The sequence below is a fragment of the Neolamprologus multifasciatus genome, chromosome 10 (assembly GCF_963576455.1).
Source record: "Neolamprologus multifasciatus chromosome 10, fNeoMul1.2, whole genome shotgun sequence".
Classification (NCBI taxonomy): Eukaryota; Metazoa; Chordata; class Actinopteri; order Cichliformes; family Cichlidae; genus Neolamprologus; species Neolamprologus multifasciatus.
This window is the reverse complement of record NC_140448.1, coordinates 4,421,085-4,432,701: the sequence shown is the minus strand read 5'-3', so window position 1 is coordinate 4,432,701 and position 11,617 is coordinate 4,421,085. Positions and strand designations below refer to the sequence as shown.

Below are 11,617 nucleotides of genomic sequence, written 5' to 3'. Positions count from 1 at the left end.
ACAAGGTCCGCGTCAGGTGTTGAGGAACCAGGGCACCCTGACAAGAAGTGGGCTACTGGAACAAGAAGGCATCGGTGGGCAAGAGACAAAAACAGGGCGTTGTTGGAATGCTACTACACAATAACCCCGGCGGAAGGGGCTACATGAATAGGATGAGGGACATATATATATGTATATATATATATATAGAGAGAGAGAGGGAAAGACATGACTCTTTAAATCAAAGACAGAGTCACGATTGTATGGGAGCAGTTTAAACCTATGTACATACAGAACCTTTATTTACAATAAATCTTTACACATACAGCAGAATTATTAAGCAATGATCACGTTCTTACCTGTGAATTTACAGTCTTAGAGTAACAATTTTAGGGAGTCTGGCTGTGGCAGGTGTGTCAGAAATCTGTATTGCCTTTGTGAATATTCTTGAGTATGCATCAAGTAGCAGTTACTGCAATCTTAGGTCTGTAAAGCAAAAATCAGCTTCATGAGGCAGTAGTTTGAGCAGCTGTCAAATGAAACACAAGCAACATAGCAGTAGCATCAGACCCCAATCTAGTCAAGTCAAAGTTCAATGTTTCAAGTGTCTGAATGTTTCAAATGTCTGCAAATTAACACTGAGAACTGACAACTCTTAAAACGATACAAAGTAACACAGAAGATTTGCATTCTTAAGTGGTGTTACTGCAAATCAGTGAACTCATTACTCGCAAGCCTTCCATCCACGGTGAGAATAATTACAATGTATAACACAGCTATTTGAAAGAATGCACTTCTGATTCTCAGAGTAATGGCTTTACATTCCATCGACTCTCACACTGTTCACGACTAACACACCAATGCTACAAATTACTCTGAAACAATAAATAACTGCTAAGAAGCCTTCACCCAGTGCAGTCTTAATTAGCTTATGAGGAAGTCTTTGAGTTTGACAGGCTAACAGCAATACTGGATCCTCTTTTAAATATGAGTGCATGTCAGCGCTGTTACAGCACGTTAAGCTTGTCGTAAATGAATGCGAGAGAGGACGCTGCTGTCAATAAGCCACTGCTCCATGTTTTTGTGTGCATGTGTGTCTGTGAGCAGTGTGACAGCTCAGTGTGCGCAAATGTTCAAAAGTAGCAGGGCTCCTAATTAGTACTGGGTTCACTGTTGTACAGTACAAAAAGGGGGAGGGCTCAGATCCCATCAGTGCTGTCTAACAGTCGGTGCTGACTCTCTTGAAACAAGGACTTCTTTTATTTCCCTGTGCAGCTCTTTGCCCGACAGCCAGCTTGCATCAAAACAAAAGGGCCCCATTCAGTCCTGATTGGATGGTTGGCTGGTGTTGACGTCGCTCACAAGGCTCTTTATTGCTTGCTGTACCATCTCTTCCTGCAGCTAAGTCATGTGACATCCCTTATCTCAGAGGAGACCTCAGGTGGCAAACTCCTTTCGGTGCTGCTCCAGAACACACCAGACGTTTTTGTGCAGTTGTGCTTTGATACTCTGTGGTCGCTCAAGCACGCATGGCTTTGCTCTGCCTCTTGAGCTGGACACGCGTAGCTTCATGCTAAGCTGTGGTGAAATACAGCTGCTGCGTCCTGGTAATATTTTTGACCGTGACTGTTGCTTTTTCGGAGCTCAGGTTGGTTTGAATCCAGGGAGAGCTCAGTAGAAACATTCCTCCCCTGAAACAAAAAAGTTTACACTTAATAAGTGCAATCAGGAAAACAAGAAATGAATTATTAGCCATGATAGAGGCCATGTAAAGCTTTATCAATGCAATATGATGTTCAAAATATCATACTCCCAACTTTCCAGCATGCAAACTGACTTCCATGTGTCATAATTACAATGGGAAACCTCAGATTGTTAATTACAGGTTCTGCCAAACACTGTTTGTATATAATCCCTTTAAAAAAATACAGCAATATAATCTGTGTGCACGGGCTTTAAATGACCTGTTTCTAATCTTGTAACTAATTTGTTTTTATAAGTAATCCATAACTTGTCCAATGATCCATGTGAGCCTGCATCCTAGCTGATGTAGGGGAAGAGACAGGCTCAGTGGTCTATCACAGGGCTGTTATTTTGCCACTGCATGGAAAAGAATTACCTCGGAGAATTTGTCTGTAGATGCTCGTAAAGAATCATAAATATGACATTAAAATCACTTATAAAAGTTACAGGTTTATTTTTATAAACCTGTAATTTTCACAAGTGCAAATGATTCACATATTAACATGCGGTAATTATTAGTCTGCTTTATGTTTGAAAAAGATGGAGATGGCTGATATTATTATGCAAGAATGGCAACGTTCCATCTTTTCTTCTTCTCATTATTATATTTTAATAATGGTGAAATTATTACCAGATTTGCATATATTTTCAATCGATTTCTTTTTATGGCTTATGCGACAAAGCTGTTTCAACAACACCTGAAGGAGTGTTCATTTAAATGCAATAAATTAGGACTTTTGTGGTGCCAGCTAACATTCACCATTTAAATGATTGCTGAATGTTCATTAGCTGATCGTCTTTCTCATTATCTAATCTTGGTTGAAAAGTAATTGCGTGGTGTCTGCGATACCATGTCACCGTATGCTGGACAGCCTTCTTAGATGTTGGCTGGACAAACTGTGCTATGTATCAGGGTTTTTTGAAGTTATTGTGTTTTTGTCACTTTTTCTATTTTAAGGACGAGTTCAGTTAAAGTTTTACAGTCAGCCTTGTTTATGGTTTCTTGCATTAGGTTCCTCTTGTATCTCCTGTGAGAGCCTGTCAGTCCTTTGTATATGTTTCCTGTGGCTCGTCTCCCTTTCCTGTTCCCATGTTCCCCTCCTTGTGTTTCATTCCATGTCTTCCCTGCCTGTTATGTGCATGCATGTCTGTACTTCCCCTGGTCCCAGTGTCAAGCCTGTGTGTTTTAGTCTGCATCTCAGTATGTTTCCTGTTTTATTCTGACAGTCTCTCATCCAACCTTCATTTTACCTATGTCATTATGTTTAATACAACACTCTGTAGTTGAGGGTCTATCCAGAACGCTATGCGTGCAGTTTTTCCCCATCTTTTTTTTCTCTCAAGATTTTCTCTCATGATACTGCATGTTTATTGTTATTTTCTTTCAGGGACTGTGTTAGTCCCTGTGAACAAATCACTGATGGCGCCCCTCCCTGAGCCTGGTTCTGCAGGAGGTTTCTTCCCATTAAAAGGGAGTTTTTCCTCCCTACTTTTGCCAAGTGCTTGCTCATAGGGGCTTTTTTTAAACCAACCACTGGCATCAAATTTAGGACTTAGCAATTCATCATAAAGTTGAGGTATTATCCTCAAACATATTTGCGAGTCCTTTTCAGTTGTATATAAAAATGATTTCTAGGGCACTAAGGCTAATCACACACGAATTAGAACAATTGGCTAACATTATGAAAAAGGAAAACAAAATAATGTTTGAAAAACTAGATATGTAATTTTTTCATATAGATTTCAAACAACATACTATTTGATGTCAACATATTTTTGTTACATCTGCAGCGCTCGTTGGTGTGCGTGAGTATATCCTTCTGTCTTGCTTCACATTTTACTTCTGCTTGGCTAGCTTAGCCATGCAAGCATCAGCACAGGTAGAAACAGATATAGATCAGAGAATCGGCCATGCATCTAAACTCAAAAGGAAAACTATAAAAATAAAAATATGGATACCTTTCAGATTAGATCCACATTTCCCACAGTAAATACACATTATTTCATATTATGCTAAAGTCAATGGTTATCCATTTTAGAGAGATCAGAAATGGCTTCAGGGACTTTGTTGTGACAATAATTTTCATCTGACGTTTGTTTACTGAAAGTCTACCCAGTCAGAAATACAAACTGAACAACACTCATACAAAAGTCTAGACCATACGTTTACTCTCAGCTCAGTAACCTGGGTTTGGTAAATGAAAAGTGGTTTTGTTACATATGCTGACACTGCGTCCCTCGTTTCGTTTCTGACACTCCACTCACATATTCACATCATACTTTTCTTTTGTATGGACACACTGGCTCTTTCACTTCAGTCACACTGAATGTGAATAGAACATTTTTACATGCTGTAGACAGCAGAAAACAGTCAGCTGCCTGTGTTTAATATATGTTGTCTGACTTGTTTGAGAAAAATAGTGTAAGACATACAAAGCCCCATGGAATGAACTATGACACCACGTTGGAGGGTATAATGTCAAAATAATTATGGTGCTCAATGTCCCAAAAGTTATAAACCCACATTAGAACCAAGGTCAACATGACAATAATCAAGGCAACTTCAGTGATCAACAGTAGTGTGAAAGCTTTAAGAGAAATGTGAAGAAACAGCCTTTCAAGATATTTCTGTGGGAATAGTTTTTACAACTCAAAAGAGTTCTATAAGCAAAATATGAACAAAGAACAAACTATACTATATTACAGTTTAATATGTGAATAAAATCAGAATCTATTGATTTGCATGTCATAAACCCATATTTTATTCACAATAGAACTCAGAAAACATATCAAATATTTAAACTGAGAGTTTCTGAAAAATATTAGTAAATATTTAAATTCTGTTTTTATTTATATATTTTAAATATTTCATACAGCATGTGATTTTTTAATGTGTTTCATTTCAATAAAAATTTTTTTTAAAACAACCTCTGATATCTGTGATTTCACGTGTGGGAAAATATAAGAGAAGGGAGCTCATCCAGGTCACTACTTCTGTTTAACTATGGTTATGTATCACACATTTGTCTCAGTAGCTGCAAAAATTCTAGAAAACCAAATTTATTGCAAATTTAAGACAAAATCTGACTTCCCGTAACATCGTCCACAGCCGCTGAATTTCTGTTTTGCAACCTCTAAATGAGCATTCTCTGCCGTTGCCGTGACTGTGAAACTGCATTAGTGCACAGTTTCATAAAGTGGTTAGTCCTGTATTTTGCCAAATAGACTAAAGTTTTATTTAATATGACCCAAAATGAGGAACTAAATCATCAACATCGCAGGAATGTGTCAACTGTTTCCACAGACTTATTCATAAAGACTAAAAATTGAAATCACAGCTGTCACCATCTCGTAACCTTAAGACACAATATAGGTCTAACTATCAATGACAGTAAGAAGACACTGAAAACAGACCAATCTTAACCCAAAACAATGTCTGAGACGTGCCTACAAACAACACATGTTAATAATTAAAATGTTACAGCATGTACGAAGTCCTAATGCTGAAGCTAACTGGTACATTGAAATCTTAGTTTACACAAGGGTGACTCCTTTCTGAAGAATTCAAATATCTGATGTTAGGACACCAGGAGCTTTTACACTTTTACACTTAAGCTGAAAAATGTGCTCGTCATGAATGGCACTGATAACAATCTGGAGGGGCAGAATATTATTTGGGAGCTTGAATTTATTAAAATACAGCAGAGCTAAGAGAAAAGCCTCATCCAACAAAGTAGATACTTGACCTAGAAACAGGGTTTCTATTATGGCTGTCATAAAAAAAAATCTCAGATACCAATAGATACTAAAAATGTAGATGCTCATTTGCAATAGTATCAATATCAACAGTGCACTCTTTGCCGTTTCTATTTGACATAACTTCACACAGCACGCTGCAGACACGCAGCTCCTCTCCTCTCCAGCAACCAAACTTGGTGACGTTAACAACATTGAACAACAGTTTGAAGAATTCTGGAGGTCAGTACAGCTTCTGTTAGAACAACAATGAGGTACTGATAAGTTATCATAAATGTTAATCTGGCTGAAATAGCATGTAAATGTTAGCTGGTTAACAAGGAGCAATTGCTGCATAGTCACAAACCCAACCTCAGGGGGTCACAAGCTTCTCGTGCCAGACCCACGCCGAGATACTTGGGCAGACGTCCAATGCGGCAGCCCCTCTGGAAATCAGGGAGCGGCCAGTCTGATAGCCATATTAGCAATCTGCTCAGTTATCATTAAAGTCTTATAGTGGCAACTATGACTAAAACCCCTGGTGAACTATTGGTCTATGCACTGATGGTCCACTAAGACAAAATGAATTGCTTTGAAAATGTATTACATACAAAAGTTCATTCATTTCAAATTAGGTGTGTATTCTGGGTGCCCATATTCTTTGGGTTCGAAGTTGCGTTTCCATTCCCGCACACCCAAAGTAATCACTGTGTTGAAATGCAGTAATTTGCATTTCTAAATCTCCGTTATTACCTGTGTCACGTGAAGGATGTCATATCTCTACGTTAGAGTCTGTAAATCCTTTCTTGCCCTCATTTACCAGCACAGGCTTCTCTGTTCTCGTGTGCCATACTAATACCTAGAGGTAAGGAGAAAGGCATGGACAAGCAAAAAAAATACTCAATATGATGAGATACTAATACAGACATTTTGGCTAGAAATGCTGTTTGCTGGTAATAGGCTGCCTCATACCTGCTACACAATATCCAGACGCAGAACATAACATATTTAAATGAGCCTCTGAGCTTAAAGGGTTGGCGCTAAGCTGACAGTTTAATGACTTTAAGAACAAATTCTTCTGACAACACAAGATCCTAAGACTCGTCTTCTTATTCTACCAGCGTTTCCAGATGCAGCTCGTTTCATTGTCATTTCACTGGCATTGCATGACATTTTAAACATATAGAAAGCCTCCTTTTCTTACCTTAGTACAGTTAGCAGCTTTAGGCTCCAAGTCACTGAGAGTGACCAGCTCTTTTAATAAGCTGCTCTCCTGATATCCTCCCTTTACCCCACGCAGCTTGAAATAAGCCTGAGGTTTGGACAGAATGAGCTGCAGGTTTACTGCAAACCCAGCCATGTCGATAGCAAAGGGCCGGTGCGGGTCAAATACAGTTTTCCAGCCAAACACCTTCCCCAAGGTGTTTACTTTGGGTGACTCATAACGCAGGCCACCCACAAAAGCCACGGGCCACACCGACACCTTTTTAGTGGAACGCATCTGTTAGTTGAAAACAGACACAGAAATAAACCACTTATGCAAGTCATTTAAAAACCCATACAAAAGATTAGATTTAGCTAAAGATCACAGATGGTAAAAGATAGATGTAGTATGATGTCAGTTTGTGAAATCAGCGTCACAAACTTGGTGTTTGGAAAAAGGACTTAAAAAGTTAGAGCTGAGGACACTGCAATGAGCACAGGATGGCGCTTGTCAATGACGTGCTAATGCACACGCTAACTGTCCTCTAGTTGCTTTTTGACTCTAATGGAATCATCATTTAGAAAATATAAGAGTTTTAAAGCAAGTCGCACAGACCTGTCGGCGACCATCTGGCAATCACCAGTCACTAGGGAAAAATGTGCACTTCCCTGACCAGTTGTTAGTAGTTGCTGAAAGAAACAGTTTGCTAAAGCTCCCAAAAACGCAGGGCTGGAGACAGTCGCTGACCTGCTGCTAGTCACTGGTTGCCAAAGTAAAAGTGTTCATTCTGCAACAGGTAGGGTGCGGTTTCTGGCAGTTGCTAGTGTGAAACTGGTTATAAAGAAGAGTATAAAGCTGTACTGAAAGTCTCTTTGTTATTGCTTATTATTAACATATTATTACATTTGCTTGTAGTAACATGGAAAATGCTAGCTTGTTTGCAGACACTTTCACTAGCTACGCAGCAGTGAAGTGTGTAGCAACACAAAACATTGAGAACGTTTACTTCTCCTGTTTGTTGTGCAGAAACCTCTATGCAATAATTTTCACACATAACAGAAGCCAGTAACCTTCTGCAAGCCTTCATCAATTACTTGAGATATACACATTTTTTCCTTACATACATATCCATACATATATATACACATATATATGTGTGTATGTGTATATATATATATATTAGGGGTGCAACAATACTCGTATCGATATTGAACCGTTCGATACAGTGCTTTCGGTTCGGTACGCATATGTATTGAACAATACAAATTTTTTAATTTATTTTATCAACTTTTCTTCTGACGATGCTGTCTGTGTTGAGAGCTCAGTGGATCTGCGTTCGACTACTCCGCCTAGGCTGCACTGTCGAGTGCAGATCCACTGAGCACAGCGCAAGCTAGCAAGACAGAAGCTAAGCTTGTTGCAACATGGCAAATTGAACCTCCCCCACCCTCATTCAGATCTGGCGTTTGGAATTGTTTTGGTTTTCATGTGACGTATGACCCTGAAGGTAAGCGCGTCATGGACAAAAGTAAAACAGTATGTTGGATGTGCCACGCAATGCTCAATTACATTGGTGGGAACTAGTGCGTTAGCGCAGTTAGCTCGTTAACGTGTTGACGCCGTCCAGCCCCACGCACGGGGCGATCCGCGGTAGCTCGTTAACGGAGATTTGCCGTGTTGTGGCGTTAACGTCATTTCAGATTAACGCTGACAGCACTAGTTGGAACACAACGAATATGACCGCACATTTACGTCGACATCATCCTAGTGCAAAGACAAGTGGAAGCAGACAGAAACAACAAGCAGGCATGCTACAAACTTTACCCGAGTCATTTAGACAGCCGTTAGCACATGATTCTCCTTATGGGGACCTGATATGTTTAATATGCTGCTGAGAATATAGCCCAGAAGAAGCGTATAGTATAGCTTTTATTTTGGAAAGAGACATTTCTCTGTAATAAACTCTCTTTTCCAAAGATGAGTGATTTCTCCATCAGATAGATTTATTTTTTAGTACTTTGTTATTTCAGCAACATTAAATTTAAAAACTGTACTTTTGAGTTAAAATATATATTTATAATTTTAATAAATGACAAATTAAAAAGGCATGAACATTTTTTTGTATCGAAAAAATATCGAACCGTGACACCAGAGTATCGAAACGAACCAAACCGTGAATTTTGTGTATCGTTGCACCCCTAATGTATATATATATATATATATATATATATATATATATATATAAGACTTGTAACTAGCAACTGAAACCATAAACTCATTGTAAAAGTGTTTCATGAAGTCGTAGATTAAGAAAGTCAAATTAAATTTCCTCACCTCCTCAAACAGCTCCAAGCTATATGTGTTGTCATCATCTGCAAAGTAGACAACCCCAGGCTGGCTGTTATTTACGCTGAAGGTCTCCCGTAACCACCGGAGAGCTAGGTTCCTCTGTATGGTACCACGTGGTATTCGGGGGTCCCTGGTGTCCCCGCGTACCTTATAGTTCCTAGGTGTCTCCACATTGAGGTGGGTGTAGTTGAGCCCTGTGTTGTGGAGAAGATGACTAACCAGACTGGTCCGCTTCTGGGAGTCTTCTACCAGGATCCAATGCAAGTTGACCACATGAAGCAAAGTGTTGGCCAGCCGTGTCAGCTCTGCTTTCTGCACCGGGCGGCTGTAAGTGGGAGTGATGATGTGGATAGTGGGCAATATATCCGACCAGGGCGGAGGGCGGCTGTATATATATTCCGTGCGTACCACCTCCACAATGTCCCGGTTCTGAAGCGAGCATGACTCCTTAAAAGCAAAGGTGTTTCTGGAGTTGGAGTGACCATCAGTTCTGTCATCTAGTCAGTAAGAAAACACATTACAATGAGCTTCTGTGTGCTCACAAATATGGATTGGCATTCATGCTACAGTATATTTCTGTACAGTAAGATTTATTTCTTGATAATTAATTTTACTATGTGAGACAATGTTAATACTCTTTGATCAGATGCTAAACTGCATCAATAAAGAGATGTAATATTTTCAACACTTGCTGAGGTACACACTAGAAGTAACTTACTTTCCTGCGTACAACTTTGACGACAATATAAAAAATATGCACTATATCCAACCTGGTCTCCTAACAAATGCATTCCTGTATAAGTGAAATACATTCACAATAACATTTAAAATGTATTTTCTCTCCAAAAGACAAAGTCTGCATTAGGAGGCAGAAGACTTTCCTCCAAAAGACTTTTGTTTTCCATACTCTATTTGTTAAAAAAAAACATGATTACATTTAGGAACAGAGCATGGATTGGGTGAGAAGTGACCCTTGAACATTTTTAATCACTTTCAGTAGCTCTCTATTTTCTTGGTATTTTGAGTAAAACAAGAGTAAGAAATGACAAAATAGCAAAATAACGACATGTTGATAACAAACATATTTATATGTCACATATAGAATCTAGGAGAAATGCATTCCACTCAAAATGTAAGCCACAAAGGCAGTCACAGCTCAGGCCAAATCAGTTAACACTTGTATATAAGATTTTCCAATGAGCAAATCTAATATAAAATGCATGCTTTAAGGTTCTATAACCTGCTCACAGTTGTTGTACAACTGCAAACTACTTTCTAACCTGCCTTTAGACCAGCTGTTCCTTTAAATCTGTATCTGACTTATTCAGTGTTGATATGTTTCTCTGCTATATACTGGGTCTTGCTGCCTTTGACATACTATACTACACTAAGCTACACTATGCCACAAAATTTAATTTGCTGCAGGTGTAAATTTCAGTCTTTTTTGACTTTCTGAACTTCAGTTTTTTTCAACACACTCTTTTTTTTACCCTTTCGAGCGGTAAGCAGAGGAGTGAGGGTGCTCTGGTGCCAAACAGTGATGAGTAGTGTCCAAGGCAACACGATCAATATAATGGCAACGATGTCTCGTCTCTTCGGCATCTCCAGGGTCAGACCTGAATCATGTTCCTACCTGCAAGGGTGTGTAACACAGGATGGGTGCACAGTTATAAGAACTAGAAAGCTGTGAATTGTCTGAGATCATACTTGCATCTCACTGAACCAATTAAAAGGACCTTTGGATCTATTTTAATGTCTTTTTTTCTGTTTTCTATATTTAATACATTGAATAAACTGAGGCATTCATTATGACATAAACAAATTTTATGTCAAAGGTGGGCAGGTGGGACCCAAACAGAAGTCACAGACACATACGAATAAACTAAATAAACTAAATCCAAAAATCTCAAACAGACACACAATACACAGGCAGGAAACTGAAGATTGGTTAACAGACACTCAGATAAAGAACTAAAGGAAATTGGGCTAGATATACATCAACACAATGAGCACAAATTATTGGGAGTGGAAACACCTGGAAAACAATAACAGCTGAAACTAATCAGGGGTAACAAGACAAGGGAAGTAAGACGGAATACGAGACACAGGAAACAAATAATTACCAAAATAAAACATGAAGTAACTAAACAACACATAAAAAGATATTGGGGAAAATAAACTCAAATTTTAAAGATCAAAGTATAAACAATAGTAAAGTCTAAAAGAAAACCAGATAACAAAGGTAGCAAGAACAAGAAACTAAACACAGAAACTTTACAATAATAAAGAGATTTCCAAACAAAAAACTCAACTACATGTAATAACTAAGTCTTAATGTAGTAATGCTAAGTAATACTAACACACAATACTAGCTAAACATGAACAGTCCAAAACTCTGAATTCTGGGTCAAGGACCCAGGACCACGCCAATATGTAAGTCATTTTAATTTGTATTTTAAGGTATATAATTGGGTTTGAAGTGCTTTTCAAACATTCCCTTCTTTCAGAAGTAGTAGCAGATTCTCTTTAACATGAGTGGATGAGCTGCTTTTTGAGTCTGTAGATATAATGGCCCTTTGCTAGAGGTGGATTACATTTTGAAGTGTA

At 38.6% G+C, this 11,617-nt stretch overlaps 1 protein-coding gene across 3 annotated transcripts in view; it reads right to left on the bottom strand.

Annotated features, from left to right (window-relative positions):
* Nucleotides 1–238: 238 nt before the first annotated feature.
* b3gat1b (beta-1,3-glucuronyltransferase 1 (glucuronosyltransferase P) b) overlaps nt 239–11,617 on the bottom strand; it is a 50,461-nt gene continuing 39,082 nt past the window's right edge. For all 3 annotated transcript variants that reach the window (XM_085174901.1, XM_085174899.1, XM_085174900.1), the window contains 5 exons: nt 10,501–10,643; nt 8,996–9,507; nt 6,662–6,958; nt 6,211–6,316; nt 239–1,670 (listed from right to left, as the gene is read on the bottom strand). In XM_085174901.1, the coding sequence (XP_085031027.1) occupies nt 6,230–6,316; nt 6,662–6,958; nt 8,996–9,507; nt 10,501–10,612 (1,008 nt within the window). In that variant the 5' untranslated portion in view covers nt 10,613–10,643 and the 3' untranslated portion in view covers nt 239–1,670; nt 6,211–6,229. The remainder of the gene's footprint in view (nt 1,671–6,210; nt 6,317–6,661; nt 6,959–8,995; nt 9,508–10,500; nt 10,644–11,617) is intronic.